Below are 21098 nucleotides of genomic sequence, written 5' to 3' on the forward strand. Positions count from 1 at the left end.
GGCTTTTCAAGCTGTGCTTCATTTTGGCTTTGATTTTAACTGTAGTCATTTGCAGGCAGGGCTCAGGGGTGGCAAGGGTGTGCCAAGCTCAGTCCCCGTGGGGATGAGGGTCAATCTGTCCATCAGCAGCTTGTGTCTCCAGCCCAGCACCCAAAAGCATCAGAGAGAGCTTCCAAGGATTAACCAAGGTTTTACAAAGCCTATTGCATCTCCACATCCATCCCCATCTCTGCTTGGTATCATTCCAGTTGGGAAAGACCTTTAAGAGCATGAAGTCCAAGTCACTGTGAGCCCAGCCCCACTGGTGAGCCCATCCATGCTCAGCTCTGCTCTCCACCTTGGAGGAGAGGATAAGGGATGATGATTTCCAGTTCCCTACAGAGTTATGGACAAGCTGTACCCACTTTTGGTGGTGGAGCCTCTATCAGGGCTCCTCCATCTCCCAGGAGGAAGGTCTACAAAAGCCTTGGAGATATCTGGAGGGGATGATGAAGCCCTGAGCAGCCCATTTCTAAGGGCAAACATAGCCACACTCCACTGGCACACACACTGGGTAGCAAGAGGCAAGCTGTCCTCACCATCCTCTCCATCAGCTCTGCCTGGAGACCTCTCCCTCCAGCACACACCCTCCCCAACCCTATTTCCCATGCTCCTTCAACCAAGAAGCACCACAGTGGATCCACCACTGGAAGGGCAAACATCCAGGGCAGGCTGGGAATAAAACTGGTTCCTTCTGCTCTTTCCTACCTGTCTGTGTCCTCCCAGACCCGTCTCCACTTGGAGGGGGCTCCACTGCTGTCCCCACCTTCTGCTTCTCTTAGGTGACGTTTCTTCTGGGGGTGCAGCAGCTTGCACTGGGTGCCCCTGGGGCAGACACCTTTCTTGGCAAAGTCAGGGCAAACCAGGGTGTGCTTCTTCTTGCACTGCAAGGGGAAAAAAAAGAGAGGAAGGTTGCGAGATGCAGGGAAAAAGCCTGTGAGGAGCACAGGATCCCAGAGCTGGGCTCTTCCAGGTGGCTCCAACACGTTGCTAAAGGGAGGGAAAGATGTGTTGGTGCTTCCTTTGCTGAATCAACATACAATTCCATGGCAAAATGCTATTGCAATGGATGCTCTCCCCTGGGAGACATTACACAGCCCCCACCAGCTGTCCCAGTGCCTGGTTGTACCGACCCAAACCATCAAAGCTTAACAGCCATGATCTTGCCCCCATGGTGGTGATGCTGGGAGGCCCCAAAGAGCTCAACTGGAGAGGCTGGTTTGAGAGAGGACACAGAGTTTTCCCTGTCCCAGGCAAGTTTGGGATGTGGAAAGCAGCAGGGAAGAGCAGGGATGAAGCATCTTTCTTTTTGGACTCAGTTTGAGACTGCTCTGGGCTCAACCTTCACGTGTGACTCCTGCCTGGGTGCTGAGGAACGTTGGCCATGGGGAGGCAGAGTGAACAGCCTCTCCCTAATGTCCAACTGTTCCCTACACCATGACAGCAACACCCAGCAACCCAGGCAGCTCATCCAGCAGGTCCTGGAGCTCTGCTCAGCCCCATCATGTCCAGGGGGACCCACTCCCACCCAGGATGCTCCCTTCTCCCCACCTGATGAGCCCAGGTTGGCTCTCACAGAGCAACAGGCATCACACTGGAGCTGGGCAGCCCAGCACTGGCCACAGGACTCCAGCTGAGCCTCAGCAGCTCTGGCAGAGCAGAGGGGCAGCACAACCTCCCTGGCCCTGCTGCCCACACTCTCCTCAATGCCCCCAGGCTGCCATTGGCTTCTTGCCCACGAGCCCACGTTGCTGCTCATGGGCAGTTGATTCTTCCCCAGCACTGCCAGGTGTGTCTGTGCAGAGCTGCTCTCCAGCAGGTCAATCCCCAGCCTGTGCTGCTGCAGGGGGTTGTTCCTTCCCAGCTGCAGGACTCTGCCCTTGTCCTTGTTGAACCTCAGCAGGTTCCTCTGTGCCCAACTCTGCAGCCGCTCGAGATCCCGCTGACTGGCAGCTCAGCCTCTGGGAATCAGCCAGTGCTCCCAGTTTGGTGCCAGCAGGGAACTCACTGAGGGTCCCTCTGTGCCCTCACCCAGGTGGTTGATGGAGATGTTGACCAAGACTGGCCCCAGAAGCCATCCCTGTGGAACTCCACTGGCCACAGGCCTCCAACTCGACTCTGTGCCATTGCTCACCCCCCTCTGGGCTCTGTCACTCAGCAGCTCTCCATCCACCTCACTGCCCACTCATCCCAGCCACACTGCCTGAGCTTTCTGATGAGGATGTGATAGGACACAGTGTCCAAAGCCTTGCAGAAGTCAAAGCAGTTGGCATCCACTGCTCTCCCCTCATCCATCCAGCTGGTTATGCCAAATGCAGGACGTAGATGAGCTCCTGCCCTTTTAATGCCACTTGACTTAGAGGGCACAAGAGCAGCATCTTGGTGTTGACCTTTGGGATGAAGAAGCAGCCCTGCTGAGCCATGGGAGTTCTCTCCTCAAAAGGGAACAAGGGTTTGGCAGCTCTACTGCCCAGGGCTGGTTGCTGAGCTAAGAGCTCGACTGCTGGAGGTTGGGGATGGCATTGAGCAGCAGGAGGGCTGGGGATCCAGATGGACACATGGACATTGGCTCAACAGGGGGGATGTTGTGACAGCACAGCTTTTCCACTGGAAATTCATTTAAAAAGACAATTCATTTGACTTTCTCCCTTCATTTGAAGGAGTTTCAATGGCAAGTAAGTCTAAAAGTCAATGGGCAACCTGAAAGCAGAGTCATCTGTAGCAGCGCCCAGGCTCTGCCATCACTCCAGAATCCTGGGTCTCACAGAAACAGAATGGTTTGGGTTGCAAGTGACCCTTCAGAATTGTCTGGTCTAACAGCTTTTAATCTATTGGGCTGCCCAAAGCCCTATCCAGATTGCCAGGGATGAGGCACCCACAACAGGCTGCCCAGGGAGGGTGTGGAGGCTCCTTCCTTGGAGGGCTTCAGGACCCAGCTGGCCACGTTCCTGTGTGAGCTGCTCTAGGTGGGAGCTGCTTCTGCAGGGGGGTTGCACTGGATGAGCTCTGAAGGTCCCTTCAACCCCCACCATGCTGTGATCCTATGAACTCCTCTGGGCAACCTGGTCCAGTGTGTCACCACCCTCATCATCAAACATTGCTTCCTCTTGTCCTACCTGAACCTACTCTCTTTAAAACCATTGTCCCTTGTCCTGTCACTACAGGCCATGATAAAAAGGTCTCTGTCCACATTTCTTGCCAGTCTCTTGTCAAGTACTGCTTTAAGGTCTCCCCAGAGCCTCCTCCAGGCTGAACACCCTCAAGTCTCTCAGCTGTCTCCCAGCAGAGGGGCTCCAGCCCTCTCATCATTTCTGTTGCCTCCTGCTCCAATGGTTCCACATCCTTCTTGTGCTGGAGGACCCAGAGGTGGAGCCAGTGCTCTGGTCTCATGACAGAAGAGATCAGAGGCAGAATCCCATCCCATGACCTGCTGGCCACACTGCTTGAGGTGCCCATGAAATGGTTTGCTCTCTTTCACTCTTTGCACTGCAAAAGCATCACTAGAGAGCAGAGTCATGGTGAGGCTGGCTCCTGTCCATCCTCAGCTGGTAATAACCTTGATGCTTATTTTGGGTGTGCCATTCAAGTGTTGGGTATGAGGAAATCATCCCCACCAGCACAGAAAGTTGTGTTTAACCACCTAGAAAACCTAAGTCTGAGTCAAGCAGAGGTTTGGGACAACACCTTTCCCTTCCCCCTGTCTTTCTCCCAAGGTTTAGACACCTCCAGCTCCAGATGGGACATGCCCAGAGTGCATGGGAATGGCAGTGACAGGACAGCTTCTAGTACTGGTGAGCAGCAAAAGCCAAACTCCTCAAAGAACAAGTGAAACACAGTGAGAGGAGAAGAAAGATGAAGACATGGCCTGTGAGGGATTGAAGGCTGGGATCAATGCAGAGCTGAGGAGGCTGAAAGCTGAGGCATCTGAGGACATCTGACATCATCAACATCAACATGGGGAAGCCCTGCAGACCCTGATGGTTTATCTTCTCATTGCTCCTTTTCTGCACATGCTTTGCCCACAGGCATTCTTTATTTGGATGGGCAGTGATGGATGATGATGTGTGCCCAGAAATGGCTCCAGTGTCGAGGAACGGGCAGAGCTGCTGAGCTCACTTTGCTGGGACAAGTGGATCCTGAGGAAAGCAAGAGCAAAACCTCAGAATCTCACATTTCATGCAGGATCAGGGTGCAAAACAGGGAGGGATGGACTCTCCAGCTGTGTGGTCACCATTTTAATTGGCATCAGCATGAAATGATTCCTGTATCATCCTTAGGAGGTGAAATGATTCCTGGAGCATCCTTACAGCTGCAGCTCACTCTGCTTCAACATCATCATCATCATCATCATCATCATCATCATCATCATCAGGGGGGTTGGACTAGATGACCTCCAAAGGTCCCTTCCAACCCTATCATTCTATGAGTCTCTGATCACTGATCTCACATGACACCAAGTTGACCTGATGGTACATCAGACCTACTGGCAGGTTTTCAGTCTTCCACCACCTCCAGATCTACATCCAACAGTGACAACCTTCAAACCTCCTGTTAACTACAAACCCATATGGCTGCCCAGGGAGGGTGTGGAGGCTCCTTCCTTGGAGGGCTTCAAGCCCCAGCTGGCCACGTTCCTGTGTGAGCTGCTCTAGGTGGGAGCTGCTTCTGCAGGGGGGTTGCACTGGATGAGCTCTGAAGGTCCCTTCCAACCCCCACCATTCTATGGTTCTATGGCAGAGGAGTGGGAACTAGATGGTCTTTAAGGTCCCTTCTAACCCAAACCACTCTATGAATTATAATCAGCAAGGAAGCATGTCTCCAGAGCCTCTGATGTGAGACTCACTTCTTTACAGCAGTTCCCAGCACAAAATGGACTTGGGAAGAGGAAAAGCAGGTAAAAAAAAGAGCCCTGGCCTCAAAAACCTGCAGGGATGCATCGCCCTTGGGATGCTGCTGTGCTGAGGAACGATGTCATTGTGGGGGAAAGCTCAGCAACGTGGCTGTTCCTTGCCAGGGAGGCACCTGAGGGCTTGGTGATTAATCTCTGTGGGGTGGGATGGTGCTGTGGGTCCTGCCTGGGCGTCAGGATTGGGCCGCGCCGCCTCCCCCAGCGCACCCCCCAGCACCGGCCTCCACGTCAGTCATTGCACCACACCACGTTTATTGGCTCCATGGCAGAAAAAGATACTTGATAAAGAAAACAAACCATGTGTGACTAATCCCAGGGCTGTGTCCCCAGCTCAGGTTTCTAATGGCTTTTCCACAGCCCTCCCAGCGCTCGGCCCTCCTTCCGTTCATGTCGCTGTCTTGGGGCTGGGATGGGGAGGCTGGGATTGCTTCCCCACTGCTTTCCCTGGTTGGAAAAGCCCCTTCTGTTTATTTACAGGAGCTCTCCTGCTCTTGGCTTGCATGCCAGAGCAAACATGCTGGGGCTGGGGTTGCTGGTTGCATGTCAGCCGGGGTGAAGCCGAGCGGGGCTGTGGGGTGTCGGGCTCGACCTCGCACTGGGGGCCATCTGATCCCTTCCACCTGTCAGGGTATAATTATACCCCCACCAGCCTGCAGGTTGGAGCATAAAAAGAGAGAGAAAAGAGCCTCTCCTCCATTCCCACAGAGACAACAGAAAACCCACAGCACCCCTATAAACAGCCTTGGGGAGCAATGCCACCTCCCCATCCCCATCCCCATCCCTTCCCCTCTCTGGCTGCATCGGGTGCTGATGAGGATGATGCCATCCTGCTGATGCTGTCCCCATCCCAGTGTCCCTGCTCTGGGCTCCCCACACAGCCCAGGCTGGCAGCAGTGCCTGGGGTTGGGATGGTGCCCACCTGGCAGCTCCCGTGGCAGGGACTCCTCTCTGGCTGCCAAGGAGGCTCTGGGTGAAATTCAAGGTGCTGCTAACGACCCACAAAGCCTTAAATGGCTTAATGGCCCTTGGTGTGCATGAGGAGCAGGACAAGGGCAAGGAGGTTTGCAGGGTGCTGCCTTCTTTAGCACTGACCTGGCAAAGGAGGGGGCAGCAACTGGTGGCTCAGCCTTGGAGATGACGTTAATTAACATTTTCCATGAGGGAGCTTGGCAGGAGGCGGTGCAGGGTGGGAGGAAGGTGAAGCTGGGTTACTGGGACGACCAACCAACTGCCCACTGACCTCACAGGGTGCAGGAGAGGTCCCATCCAGCCTGGCATTCCTGGCCAAGCTCCACCAGCACTTTGCACAGGTTGAACTTCTCAAGTATCACCAGGATTGTCTCACCCCCTCGATCGCTCCTTGCCCAGTGCCAGGGGACAGCAGGTGACAGGGAACAAGGGATGGCAAAGTGCTTGGAGCCTCTTCCCATCCTTGACCCTGTGTCTGTCCATCCAACCCACCTTGATGAGTTCATCTCCTGCCTGGAAACCTGGAGTGCTGTGGTGATGAAAAGCATTGAGCAAACCTCCTGGGCAAAGGGAGAGTTAAAAGCACGAGCTGATCTCCTGTGTGAGCTGCTCTAGGTGGGAGCTGCTTCTGCAGAGGGGTTGGACTGCATGAGCTCTAAAGGTCCCTTCCAACCCCCCCACTCTGTGACTCTATGAGATGGAAGCAGCCTTAAGAGTAAACACCACCCCAACATCATCCAGGCTGTACAACTACGATGGAGAGATGTAACTGACACAGTGATCCTGTGAAATTTGCTGCAAAATGGGTCTCTAACCCTCACAATAAGAGTTTGGTGCCCTAGGAAAATGCTTCCAGGGAAGTGATGGCTTCTGATGGCCTTCTCCAAATGCTTGTCAGGATTTGGGGGTCTATCAAATGCTCTCTGGGATCAAGGGGCAATGGAAAGAGGCTGCAACACAACGAGTTCCACATAGACCCAAGGAGCAAGTGCTTTGGTGCTGAGGGGAGGGAGCCCTGGCCCAGGCTGCCCAGGGAGGGTGTGGAGGCTCCTGCTCAGGAGGTTTCCAACCCCAGCTGGACACGTTGCTGTGCCCCCTGAGCCAGGGGAAGCTGCTGGAGCAGGGGCTGGGGCAGCTCTGCAGCTCCCTTCCAACCCCCACCATGCTGTGTGATCTACTGCAAAGCTGTAGATCAAGGCAGAGTCTTATCCCTGCAGCATCCATTCCCCTGGTGTGGTCCAGCCCAAATAGCAATGACCCAAAGGATCCTTTGCATCCCCTCTCCACCACCTTAGAGCTTCCTCTAAATCTCCATTGACTGCTTCCTCTCATCTGTTCCTTGGTTTAGGTGTGTTGTGTGGCTGTAATTGGGTTTTCCCACAGAGCAAAACGATGCCAAAGAGCATTTGACCTCACCAGTGCAGGTGGAGGTGACACCTTCAGCCTTCAGCTCTGAACACTTCCAGGGATGGAGCATCCACAGCTTCTCTGGGCAGCCTGCTCCAGTGTCTCACCACCCTCACTGGAAAACAAGTCTTTCTTATGTGCTGTCTAAACCTACCCTCTTTCAGCTTAAAGCCTGTTCTCCCCATCATTCTCAACTGAAAGGCCACAAGAAGGTCTCCTCAGACTGAACAACCCCAAATCTCTCGGTATTTCATTGCAGAAGTGTTCCAGCTCTCTGGCTGTTGACTTGCTCCAACAACTCCATGTCTCTCTTGTACTGAGGACCCCAGAGCTGGACACAGTGGTCTTACAAGAGCAGAGGGAGAGAATCCCATCCCTCAGCCTGCTGGCCACTCTGGGATGCAGCTCCAGGACAGGGTTGGATCTCTGGGCTTTGAGTGCACATTGCCAGCTCATGTCCTAGTTTTTCATCCACCAGTCTTTCTCTGCAGGCTTGTTCTCAGTCCCTCCATCCTCCAAGCTCTACTGATACCAGAGTTTGCCTCAGTTCAGGTGCACAACCTTGCACTTGGCCTTGCTGAACCTCGTGAGGTTCACACAGTGCCTCTCTCCAGCTTGTAAAGCTCCCTCTTGATGCCTTCCCTTCCCTCAAGGGAACCACTCAGCTCAGTGTCATCTACAAACTGCTGAGGGGTCACTCAGTCCCACTACATCATTAATGAAGACACTAAACAGTACTGGTCCCAGTATGGACCATTGACAGACACCCCTTGTTACTGGTTTCCACTTGGACATTGAGCCATTGACTGGGATCCTTTGGATGTGGCCATCCAGGAGGTGAATCCCCAACCCAGCCTTCACCACTGCATGGCAATGCCTACAGCATTCAATCATCCCCTGCACTGCTTTGTTGAGGAACCCCATTTCCATCAGAGACCCTCACAGTCTCACCCATCACACCCCAAAACCAGGATGGAGCCAGTTTTGACATGGGGAACCCATCGATGGTAATTCCCAACCATCAGATGCCAGATATCCACTGGACATCCCTTACAGTGTCATCAGGGATGGCAGGGACTCAATCACAGCATCTCAAGGGTTGGAAGGGAGCTGGGAAGCTCATCTAGTGCAACCCCCTGCCAGAGCAGCAGCACCTAGAGCAGGGCACACAGGGACTCATCCAGCTGGGTTGGGATGGATCCAGAGAAGGAGACTCCACAACCCACCTCCACCATGTGCATGATTCCATGTGGCTCAGGGATGATGTCACTGCTCAAGGGACACAGAGACCATCTGACAAGAGGGAACAGAGGGGAAGGAAGGGAGGTTCCACCACAGGAAGCAAAGGCAAAACCTGCTTGTTTTGTGCATTCATCTGCACAGAAGTTCAGGCTGAAATGAAGAACTCTCTGCCCCATCAGTGTATTCCTACTTTATAGTCAGTGACTTTTCCCTCTGAACTTCCTCATTTTGAGATGCACCTTCTTCTGCAAAGATGTTAAAGCACAAGAGAGAAAAAGCACAGGCCACTGTTCATCCAGGCTCTACTATCAACTAGCACAGGCTATTGAGCAGCTCAAGTTCACCCTGATAAGCAACATCTCTAGTGGAAGCATCTGAGTGCTGCTGAAGACACCAGAGTCAAAGCAGCAGTAAGAACCCTCATGATGCTATTACAGAGCACTGTAACTAAGATGCAACTGGAAACCCACAAAGATTTGAGCAGTGATACACGAGAAGGATGGGGCATGGGAGAAACCTCATCAGTTATAAAGCTGCTTGGACTGGATGATCTCTGAAGGTCCCTTTCAACCCCTACCATTCTATGATTCTATGATTCCTCCATAGCCTAGGATCTGTTTTCAAGGGAAACTTCTTCCTGCTCCCTTATTAAAGTGAGATTTAGCACTTACAATCAACAGCAGAGCCTTTGTGGCCCAGAGGAGATGCTCAAGGACTCCACATCTCCAGAGAGCCAATGGGATGAACGTGGGAAGATCTCAGGCTGCTCAAATCCAGCCTGGCCACCAACCATGATCACAGAGTCACAGCATGGTGGGGGTTGGAAGGGACCTTCAGAGCTCATCCAGCCCAAGCCCCCTGCAGAGGCAGCTCCCACCTAGAGCAGCTCACACAGGAACGTGGCCAGCTGGGGCTTGAAGCCCTCCAAGGAAGGAGCCTCCACACCCTCCCTGGGCAGCCTGGGCCAGGGCTCCCTCACTCCAACACTCCAACACTTTCTCCTTATGTCTCAATGGAACTGGTTGTGTTCCAGCTCCATCCCATTATTACCAAGCCTGCCCACTTATTTTTTTCCCTTTTTAATAAAGATTTTCCTTACTAATCAGTTTGTTGATTGAAGTTTTCTGCTAGATATTACAGGAAAAAAAGCCAAATGGAGTAGGCAACTCCAGCACCCAGAAAACATCTGTCAGCCAGAGCCAAAATTAAAGCTAAACAAAAATAAGTTGCTTTTGTAGTTGATTTTCATACAGCTGCAGTGGACTATAAAAGAGCTATCAAAGGCAGTGCTCTCCATCAGCTGTTTCTGAATGATCACAGAATCCCAGCATGGTGGGGTTTGGGAGGGTCCTGCAGAGCTGCTGAGCCCCAGCCCCTGCTCCAGCAGCTGCCCCTGGCTCAGGGGCACAGCAACGTGTCCAGCTGGGGTTGGAAACCTCCTGAGCAGGAGCCTCCACACCCTCCCTGGGCAGCCTGGGCCAGGGCTCCCTCCCCTCAGCACCAAAGCACTTGCTCCTTGGGTCTATGTGGAACTGGTTGTGTCCCAGCTTATGTCCATCACCCCTCTTGTCACTGGACAACAAAGTGTGACCCCAACTTCTTGACACCCACCCTTTAGGTCCTTGTGAGTGTTGCTGAGGTGCCCTTGAGCTCAGGCTTCTCTTCTCCAGGCTGAGCAGCCCCAGGGCTGCAGCCTTTGCTCCTCACACACATGTTGCAGCCCCTCAGCACCTTGGCAGCCCTGCACTGGCCTCTCTGCAGCACTGCCCTGGCTCTGCTGAGCTGGGGACGATGGGAGAAGATAAGCCACAAACCCTCTATCCAAGAGAAGGGGCTGCCTCAGTGCCTAGGAGTCACCTGCACTGCCATCCCAACAGGCCTTCCAGCACTGAAAATCATGGAATCATAGAATCACAGAGTGGTGGGGTTGGAAGGGACCTGCAGAGCTCATCCAGTGCAACCCCCCTGCAGAAGCAGCTCCCACCTAGAGCAGCTCACACAGGAACGTGTCCAGGGGGGTTTTGATGATCTCCAAGGAAGGAGGTGTTCAAGAGTTCAAAATCATCTGAGAAGTCGAGGTCCAGTCAGCACATCATGAACCCACAGCTGGAACAGGGTGACACGTGGCTTCTGTCTATAGCTATCCCTGAAACTATCACTAAAAGCTCCTGGCAAACACAATTTGGGTCAAAATGAAGGGGAGGGAGCCATGCACAGGTAGGTCTCCATGCCACACCTGCTTCAGCACCAGGAAAAAGGATGCTGATGCATCCCTCTGGCAAACTCCTCTGCTCTTTCTCCCCACACACATGTTGGCATCCAATTTGAGAGAGCTCACAATGCCTAAAGCCAGCCTCACACAGAGGTTCAAGCACGGAACCGGTGCTGCTGTAGCCAAGACCAGGGTTTCTGCCACCCATTCTCCATCTGAGCCCCAAACAGCTGCCTGCAAGACACAGAGAAACTGCATCCTTCAGTCTTAAATCCTCCCTCACCATCTTCAGCAGGTTGGCCAGTGAGGTTGTGGCTGCCCCATCCCTGGAAGTGTTTAAAGTCAGACTGGATGGGGCTTTGAGCAACTTGGGTCTAGTGGGAAACATCCCTGCCCGTGGCCAAGAGGTTGGATTGGATGATCTTGAAAAGCCCAACCCAAAGCATTCTGTGATTTGGTGATAGATGGAAGGCAGAGTTTAAGCACAGAGCTGGGAATCAGCTTGGGTGAATGTCCACAGGGAGGTACCTCAGTGTGCTCAAGGAGAAGAGAAGTTGGTGGTGGGAGGGTCACGTTGGGACTAAAGGAGGAGGGAAATGAGATCCAGAAAGACCAACACAGATGGCAGTTGGCTGTGAAGAAGGAAAAAACCCAGCAGGCAACTAAATAAGACAACTTGGGCACAGAGGAAACTGCTGAGGTTCAACAGGGACAAGGGCAGAGTCCTGCAGCTGGGAAGGAACAACCCCCTGCAGCAGCACAGGCTGGGGATTGACCTGCTGGAGAGCAGCTCTGCACAGACACACCTGGCAGTGCTGGGGAGAATCAACTGCCCATGAGCAGCAACGTGGGCTCGTGGGCAAGAAGCCAATGGCAGCCTGGGGGCATTGAGGAGAGTGTGGGCAGCAGGGCCAGGGAGGTTGTGCTGCCCCTCTGCTCTGCCAGAGCTGCTGAGGCTCAGCTGGAGTCCTGTGGCCAGTGCTGGGCTGCCCAGCTCAGCAGAGACAGGGAAGTGCTGCAGAGAGGCCAGTGCAGGGCTGCCAAGGTGCTGAGGGCACTGGAGCATCTTCCTTGTGAGGAAAGGCTGTGGCACCTGGGGCTGTTCAGTCTGGAGAAGAGGAGCCTGAGCTCAGGGGGAGCTCATGAACAGTGACAAATATCTCCCTGGTGGGTGTCAGGAGGTTGGGGCAGCACTTTGTTCTGTGGTATCCAGCAACAGGACAAGGGGTGATGGGCTGAAGCTGGAACACAACCAGTTCCATTGGAACATCAGGAGAAAGTGTTGGAGTGTTTGAGTGAGGGAGCCCTGGCCCAGGCTGCCCAGGGAGGGTGTGGAGGCTCCTTCCTTGGAGGGCTTCAAGCCCCAGCTGGCCACGTTCCTGTGTGATCTGCTCTAGGTGGGAGCTGCTTCTGCAGGGGGGTTGCACTGGATGAGCTCTGCAGGTCCCTTCCAACCCCACCATTCAGTGATTCTATGATTCTGTGAAATACACAACAGGAGCCCTGCTGATCTTCACCTTTGTGTGGTAAGAGACGAAGGAGAACGTGGCCCCCAGGACACTGCTCTCCATCACAAACCAAGCACTGGATAATCCAGGGAAAACCCCACAGGTATCTGTGTTAGCTGCTGCTCATGTGGCTTTTCCTGAAGAAATGTGTGAAATGTACTGTATGAGACACCTGAAATCAGTTTCTAGTGGGGACCTGTTAAAACCTCCACCAGAGAAGGAGAAAAGAAGCCACTGAATGCACTGTCTGAGTGGAGAAACACAAAGGAGAACAAGGTGGCAGCTAAGGGAAAGTCCCAGCATGTCAGCTTGCTGCAGAAAAGCCCAGCAGCTGCCACTGTGAGAAACACCCCACTCCAGCCAGGGGGTGCAAAGGGATGGTTCCCAAGCAAGGGCCAAGCCTGGAGATGCTGGAAAGACACACAGACGAGGTGCTGAGGGCCGTGGGTCACTGGTGACTGTGGCAGAGTGAGGGGTGGGCTTGGGCTTGATGAGCTTCAAGGTCTTTTCCAAGCAAAAGGATTCTGTGAAGCAGATCTACCCCTGCCAGCACGAGCTTGGCTGCTATGAAGTGGAAAAGGTGAAAATCAGTGCTGGAGTGAACCCAGCAGGACCCAGCAGATGCATTTTAGGTCAAACAGCTGTGATGGGAAGGTCCCTGGGTCAAGCTCCACCATCAGGGACGGTGCTGGTCGTGCTGGTGGGGGTCTCAGGGAGGGCTGGGTTACCAGCAAACACCATGGAGCACACAACCCCCACTTAGGATGATTTATTCCAGTACATCTCCCTGTGCCTTTTCCTCGTTTAATCTCACTGTGTCTTACTGCTTAACAGTTCCCATGGGGCAACAGTTTACCCACAGGCTTCGAGGCAGCTGATGGAAACAATATGAAGATAGGTATTTAATGCTAATGCACACCATGGGGGGAAAGCTTATTTAATACAAAGCCACTCTACAGATGCAGCAGTTGGAAGGGAGCTGGCTGACTTGCTTGCCTTGGCTCTGACACACTGTGAGGACCCCAGGACCAACACCTGCCCCAGCCACAGCTCTAACACAGGCAGTTTGTTCCCCAATAAGTCATGTTTGGGGCCTGGAAAATAAATCTCAAAGCACCTGCTCTGTGAGGTTGTCTGGAGATGTGAGATACAAGTGCTTGTCATAATCCCCAGGGCCAAGCTTTGGGTCACACAGGGGTCTCAGCCCATGGTTGCACTGGATGAGCTTCCCAGGTCCCTCCCAACCCTTGAGATCCTGTGGCAGCCTGGCACAGGGGCTGACAGCTGCAACAGAAGAGGTTCCAAAGAGACAAAAGGAAGAGTTTGTTCCCTGTTGAGGTGAGGGAGCACTGGCAGGGGCTGCCCAGATGGGCTGTGGAGGCTCCTTCTCTGGATCCATCCCAACCCAGCTGGATGAGTCCCTGTGTGCCCTGCTCTAGGTGCTGCTGCTCTGGCAGGGGGGTTGCACTGGATGAACTTTCCAGGTCCCTCCCAGCCCTTGAGAGCCTGTGGTTCTGTGATCAGATGTTACAGCATGTGTGTTACCAACCTACAGGCTGCTTTGAGCCAAGGATTATTCCATATGGTTCCACGTTATCATTTGGGTATCACTTCAGGAGCCAGGTGTGGGTGTAGCAAGGAGAGCAGCTTAGCAGAGGAACCACCTCTTGGACTAGCTCCAGGCTTGCTGGCCTGCTCATGGCCACATCTCCTCCTGCTTCTCCCTACCCCTGGGGGACATGTCACCATGGCTTTGCTGACTGGTGCCACCTCATCCTTTGCACCCACCAGCCTCGTCCCATCCTCTCCTAGTGAACCCACGCCCCAAGCTGAGATGCAGGCACGAGGACTCGTGTGAGAGGAGGGATGAGGAACCAGAAAGGAGCTTTTACCATAGAGCAGCTGATTAAAACATCTCTGGAAAACCCTGAGGAGCACCTGCAAGAGGCCTCATTTCTCCCTCTCTTCCCACTTCCCTCTTTGGGCTTCCTCCAGTGCAGGTGACCAGCCCAGAGGTACCGGTCTCATATCTCGTGGTGTCAGAGAAGGTCAGAGAGCTCCAGGCAAGAGACCAAGGAGATTTGCATGGTGAGCATGGCTTTGTGGATTTAGCTGAGACACACATGATGATGTCCTATGAGATGATTTGAACCTCAGAGCTATTTGGAGACATATCTCAACAAGCTGAACTTGCAGGTCCCTCCCATTTGGGATCACTGAATCACTTCAGCTGGAGAAGACCTTTAAAGACCATTAAGTCCAACCACTAACTTCACCCTTGCCAAGCCCACCACTAACCCAAGGCCCTCAGCTGTAGGACCATGTGGTAGAGAAACCTCCCAACCCATGACTGAGGAAGGAGAATCACAGAATGACAGGACCTCAAGGGCTGGAAGGGAGCTGGGAAGCTCAGCCAGTGCAACCCCCCTGCCAGAGCAGCAGCACCTAGAGCAGGGCACACAGGGACTCATCCAGCTGGGTTGGGATGTCTCCAGAGAAGGAGCCTCCACAGCCCATCTGGGCATGATCATGCTCTGCTACAGGAGCTCTGTCCCCACCCCAGAACTGGAGGGATCTTCACTCTCTACAGTCTCCCCTCCTGAAAAAGGGACTTGGGAACACAAAATAAAAGCTTCCCCACTTAATTCTAAGCCCCTGACAAAGCCAGAGCTGGCAAGTCCCAGCACTGTTTGTACCAAGAGCTGGTGCAGATGGTGCTGGAGCCCATGGGATGGGTCAAAGGCTGATCAGCACGGCCTGAGCATCCTGCAAGACGTTCTAGAGAGCACTTGAGAGGTGACACTGCTGAGGACAGTCAGTGATGGATGGTAATGGGCATTTCTCATGAAGGTCTGATGAAGAGCAGAAATGGTGCTTCTTCAGGGGGAGCAACCAAGAGGAAAATACCCCAGCCAGAGGAGCCCAGTGTGCTGAAACCTGAGGGCAAAGGGACCAAAAGGCTGAGGGAGCTGGGGCTCTGCAGCTTGGGGAAGAGGAGCCTGAGGGGTGAGCTTGTTCATGTCATAAACACATAAAGGGTGGGTGACAAGTTCCTGTGTGACCAAGTGCTGCTGCTCTGGCAGGGGGGTTGCACTGGCTGAGCTTCCCAGCTCCCTTCCAGCCCTTGAGACTCTGTGACTCTGTGTCAGGAGGCTGGAGCCAGGCTGTGCTCAGTGACAGGACAAGGGGCAACGGGCACAAGCTGCAACAGAAGAGGTTCCAAAGAGACACAAGGAAGAGTTTGTTCCCTGCTGAGGTGAGGGAGCACTGGCAGGGGCTGCCCAGATGGGCTGTGGAGGCTCCTTCTCTGGAGACATCCCAACCCAGCTGGATGAGTCCCTGTGTGCCCTGCTCTAGGTGCTGCTGCTCTGGCAGGGGGGCTGCACTGGCTGAGCTTTCCCAGCTCCCTTCCAACCCTTGTGGCTCTGTCATTCTGTGACTCCAAACCCTGCTCCTCCAACTCCAAACCCCCAACCCCTCCCTTGGAGCCCATCCACCCGAGGACGCCCCATTGATTCCAACACCCCTTCACCCCTCTGCATTCCCTCCCTGCTGCTCTCACCAGCCCTGGGACAGGCAAAAACAGAACAAGAGGAGATTTACTCCCACCCTAAATAATTGAGCAGCGAGGGGACTGAGCCTCCTTTAACGAGCCTCCGTTTTATGAAGCAAGGTTAACATTTTTACTTGATTCACTGGAATATTCTCAACCCTCCCGGGTCCATTTGAGGACTTTTCTACTTGGGAGCAAAGCCACACACTCAGCACTTTTTTTTCTCCCCCCCCCTTTCTCTTGGTATTATTTAGAGAATAAAAATTAACCCTTCAGTGGCCCAGCCTGGTATTTCTCCTCCCCAGTTAAATATGACCCACTCAGCAATTTCTCCCCATATATAATTACAGGCTGCTATCCATCATCTGGAGGAGAATGCTTTCCTGACACTCTCCAAGTGACACTGTAAGCACTTTTTACTAATAGAATAAATATTCTAAAGATCTCTTTTTCTGTGTTTTCATTTAAATGGGAACAGTTTGAATATAATTGTGAGGGCCCTGCATGGCCAGGGCTGTGCTGGGAGGGAGGGAGGGGGCAGGATGCCTGTGTTTTCCCTTCAGAGGATGTGTTTATCCTGCACACAGTCCCTTCCACTGAGCTGCCACTAAGAGTAATTAGGCTCAGACTAATTTATTAGCATTTCCTTTCACTCCTGCTGATGTCCTGCTTTCCTTCAGGCTCTCACTTTGGGCTCCTGTCTTCTTTTTGTGTTTCCTTCTGCCTGGTTGTTGCTCTGCCCCAGGTTTCTGCTCCAGGGAAGGATGGGTTTGGTTTGCAGAAGGCACTGGCTGCTGTGGTGTTGGGCTTCTGGGAGAGGCTGGTGGCTTTGAATCATAGAATCATTACAGATGGAAAAGAACTTTAAGCTCATGGAGTCCCAGCCCTCACCTCACAGCCACCACTGAGCCCTCAGCACCTCAGCCCCACGGCTCTGGGGTCCCTCCAGGGCTGGGCACTGCCCCAGCTCCCTGGGCAGCCTGGCACAGGGGCTGACACCCCTCTCAGGGAACAGTTCTGCCTCAGCTCCAAGCTCACCCTCCCCTGGAGCCCCTTTCCTCTTGGCCTCTCATTCATTACTAGGGAGATGTGATGGATTTTGCACGATGATGCCACGGTGATGGGCTCTGAGCTGGGCTGTGCCTCTACCAACAAGAGCTACAGGGGATGGAGAAAAGGAGAAAGAATCCTTTGGGGCTCCAAGCAAGAGCAGGAGATGTATTCAAGCATTTCATTGCTTATCCCAGTAACTTCCTCAGTGAAAAGCAGCCCAAACCAGAGTCAGAAATCTCCAGGAGCAGCAAGCCCAGGCAAAACTGTGCTTAGGTGGGCACATATTCACATGGTATCTATTAAATGCAATAAAACAACATCATTCCACAGGCCCACTGGGGCATATTTGGGATGGTGCCCTGAGGTCTGGCAGGCTCCAGGCAAACAGAAGGATTGTTTCATTAGCAGCTCGTTGTTTTTCAGCCCAAAGGCTGGTTTAACACAGGGTTTTGCAGCAGTTCCTGTGGTGTTTTCAGTGTGGTGTGGAGAGTCTCCAGCTCAATGAGGAGCCTTTCACTGTCTCCTCCTGTTTATCTGCTGCCAGCTCGTGGCTCAACCAAGTCAGGACAGTGAAGTGATGGGTTCTTCCAGCTGGGCTCAGAGAGCTCATACAATCAGAGAGTCATTTTGGTTGGAAAAGGCCTTTGAGACCCCAAGTCCAACCATCACCTCACATTGCCAAAGCCCATCACAACAAAGCCCAGGAGTCAGCAAATGCCTTGGGCTGGAAGAGACCTTCAAAGGACATCAAGTCCAACCCCCTGCAATAAGCAGAGACACCTTCAACTGGATCAAGTTGCTCAGAGCACTGTCCAACTTGACCTGGAATGGTTCCAGGGATGGGGCATCTACAACCTCTCTGGGTAACCTGGGCTGGTGTCTCATCCCTCTCATGGGAAAACAGTTCTTCCTTAGATCCAGTCTTAATCTCTCCTCTTTTAGTTGAAAACCACCCCCCCCTTGTTTAACCACAACAGCCCCTATTCAATAAGTCTCTCTCCACCTTTCTTAGAAGCCTCTTTTAACCACTGAAAGGCCACAAGAAGTTCAGCTGGAGAAGAGACACTTATGGATACCTACAGGCTGGGTGTGAGAGGCTGGGGCCAGTGTTTGCTGTGTGGGGGCCAGTGGCAGGACAAGGGACAAAACTGGCACACAGGCAGTGCCCCTGGCCCAGGAGGAGCAAGCCCTGTGGTGCTGAGGGGAGGGAGCCCTGGCCCAGGCTGCCCAGGGAGGGTGTGGAGGCTCCTCAGGAGGTTTCCAACCCCCCTGGACATGTTGCTGTGCCCCCTGAGCCAGGGGAAGCTGCTGGAGCAGGGGCTGGGGCTGGAGGAGCTCTAGAGCTCCCTTCCAATCGAGGTCTCCCTGCAGCCATCTCTTCTCCAGATTGAGCAGCCTCAACTAGGCACAGAGGAACCTGCTGAGGTTCAACAAGGACAAGGGCAGAGTCCTGCAGCTGGGAAGGAACAACCCCCTGCAGCAGCACAGGCTGGGGATTGACCTGCTGGAGAGCAGCTCTGCACAGACACACCTGGCAGTGCTGGGGGAGAATCAACTGCCCATGAGCAGCAACGTGGGCTCGTGGGCAAGAAGCCAATGGCAGCCTGGGGGCATTGAGGAGAGTGTGGGCAGCAGGGCCAGGGAGGTTGTGCTGCCCCTCTGCTCTGCCAGAGCTGCTGAGGCTCAGCTGGAGTCCTGTGGCCAGTGCTGGGCTGCCCAGCTCAGCAGAGACAGGGAAGTGCTGCAGAGAGGCCAGTGCAGGGCTGCCAAGGTGCTGAGGGCACTGGAGCATCTTCCTTGTGAGGAAAGGCTGTGGCACCTGGGGCTGTTCAGTCTGGAGAAGAGGAGCCTGAGCTCAGGGGGAGCTCATGAATAGTGACAAATATCTCCCTGGTGGGTGTCAGGAGGTTGGGGCAGCACTTTGTTCTGTCGTGTTGGAGGTCTTCAAGACACGCTTGGACATGTTCCTATGTGACTTGATCTAGGTGAACCTACTTCTGCAGGCGAGTTGGACTGGATGATCTCTAAAGGTCCCTTCCAACCCTGACCATTCTGTGACTCTATGATCGAGCAACAGGACAAGGGGTGATGGGCTGAAGCTGGAACACAACCAGTTCCATTGAAACATAAGGGAAAACTGTTGGAGTGTTTGAGTGATGGAGCCCTGGCCCAGGCTGCCCAGGGAGGGTGTGGAGGCTCCTTCCTTGGAGGGCTTCAAGCCCCAGCTGGCCACGTTCCTGTGTGAGCTGCTCTAGGTGGGAGCTGCTTCTGCAGGGGGGTTGCACTGGATGAGCTCTGCACGTCCCTCCCAACCCCACCACTCTGTGATTCCATGATTCTATGAAGTCTCTCTTCTCCACAGCAGAGCTGTTCCATTCCCCTCTGTGTTCTCCTCTGGACTCACTCCAGCAGGTCCATGTCTGTCCTGTACTGAGCACCCCACAACTGGACACAGTGCTGCACGTTGGGTCTCCCCAGAGCACAGCAGGAGAAATACTTCCCTTGAGTTGGTGGCCACAGTGGTCAAAGAATGATTGGAAACCCCACCACATAACCCACCCCAGCAGAGAAAAGCCTGACATCTCTCATCTACAGCAGAGAAGAGAACCTCAGGATCCACCATTGCTTTCTCCTTCTGAACTCCAGCTGCTTGGGGACTCTGATGTGACAGCATCACCTTGTAGGTTTGAGGTGGCAGCAGGAGAACCAAGCAAAGGTGGCTCATGTCTTCTTCATGGGACCCAAAAGAAGAACAGGGGCTTTACTAATGAAAGGCTGGTTCACAGCAAGAGGCAAAAGCATTGTTCTATGAATGGGAAGCAGCAAAGGGGGGTCAGACAGGATGGTCACTTTGATTCCCAGGGGAACACCAGCAGGGGCAACCTTTAACCACAGAGCAAGGAAAGGTGAGATCCTGCTGGCTGCTGCCTGCTTCTCCCATCAGTTACAAAAGTGAGAGCCACAGGATATCAAACACACCCTGACAGTTCATGTGCTTTGCATTTAACAGCTCTAAAATCCCTTTGGAAACCAGCAAGTGGCAGCTGGCTTCAGGCCCTGCTCCAGGAAAGCTGCAGCCCCCCGAGCTCTGTGTGTTCTCTGAGGTGCCATAAGCTTGCTGACAAGGTTGCACATCTACCCAGACTGCACATAAAGCCCAGGTAGGACTCCAGTGCACTGATTTAAGCCAGAGGGCCTCCAGGATCTGGAGGTGGGCTCCACGAAGCCCCCAGGTCCAGACCTGGGCATAGCTTGAGGTTCAGTTGCTGCAGACCAGCTCTTGCTGCTGAGACACAAGACCTAAGGCTCAAGTTTAAACCCATCACAGTGTGTAAAGTATGCATTAAAGTCTGTGTTTCTCCTGGCTAAAACAGAGTCTCATAAGCCTTTTCCTTCACTCCTCATCTGTTTAACTGAGCAGTTTCCAGGGCAGGTGCTCTCTGCTCAGGGACCAGTCTCTGAGGAGGCTCTTCTGAGGGAAACACCAACACAATGTTTCCAAGCTGCAGCCTTTAATTACTTTCCTTTTCCTTCCCCTGCCTGGAAGGCAACCAAACCCCATTACCCAAAACCCTTTGGAAAGGCACAGGACCACTGTTCCTCACATCCAGGTGCTCAGCACCTTCCCTTCAGTGCAGTAACCTCACGTGAAAACCAGCTTGTGGCTTCAGCAGAGGTTCACCCAGCCCTGGAGCCTGAGATCTCATCCCTTTTTTACCTTTTCTCCCATGGGGCAATAGCCTTTGAGGAAATCCTGGCATACTTCTGCCTTCCTGGACACGTAGACATGGCTGTATGGGCAGTTGCTGTTGCTGCAGATCCCCTTCAAGAAGTAGGAGCACACTGGCATCTGCAAAGGATGAGAAACCCCTTAGTGTCTCCCCCTCCACTCCTCATTAGGAATCATTTCAACACCCAGAACTGAAATCAAACCATGACAGGAGTGAAATAAATCTACCCCTTGACAGACATTGATCCCAGAGGTATTTTTAGGCACTCCCTGGCGTGATGTGGTGCTGGTGAGGATCTGCACAGGGTGGGGAACACGCTCGCCTCAGCATCCTGCAGGGTACAAACAGCCACCAGCAAGGAATCTGCCTCAGTCCAGCCCAGGGAAGGGACAGCAGAGTTGTCACAAAGTGTGCAGTCAGGAGGGATTTGTTGGCACAACACATGTGCTGGGTTCATCTTCTGCCAACCTTCTGA

General features: G+C 53.5%; 1 protein-coding gene across 2 annotated transcripts in view; it reads right to left on the reverse strand.

Moving 5' to 3' along the window:
* ZC3H3 (zinc finger CCCH-type containing 3) overlaps window positions 1-21098 on the reverse strand; it is a 198816-nt gene that overhangs the window by 13319 nt on the left and 164399 nt on the right. For both annotated transcript variants that reach the window (XM_061995738.1, XM_061995737.1), the window contains exons 9-10: window positions 20611-20742; window positions 748-923 (exon numbers count right to left, since the gene is read on the reverse strand). In XM_061995738.1, the coding sequence (XP_061851722.1) occupies window positions 748-923; window positions 20611-20742 (308 nt within the window). The remainder of the gene's footprint in view (window positions 1-747; window positions 924-20610; window positions 20743-21098) is intronic.

The sequence above is a fragment of the Colius striatus genome, chromosome 4 (assembly GCF_028858725.1).
Source record: "Colius striatus isolate bColStr4 chromosome 4, bColStr4.1.hap1, whole genome shotgun sequence".
Classification (NCBI taxonomy): domain Eukaryota; kingdom Metazoa; phylum Chordata; class Aves; order Coliiformes; family Coliidae; genus Colius; species Colius striatus.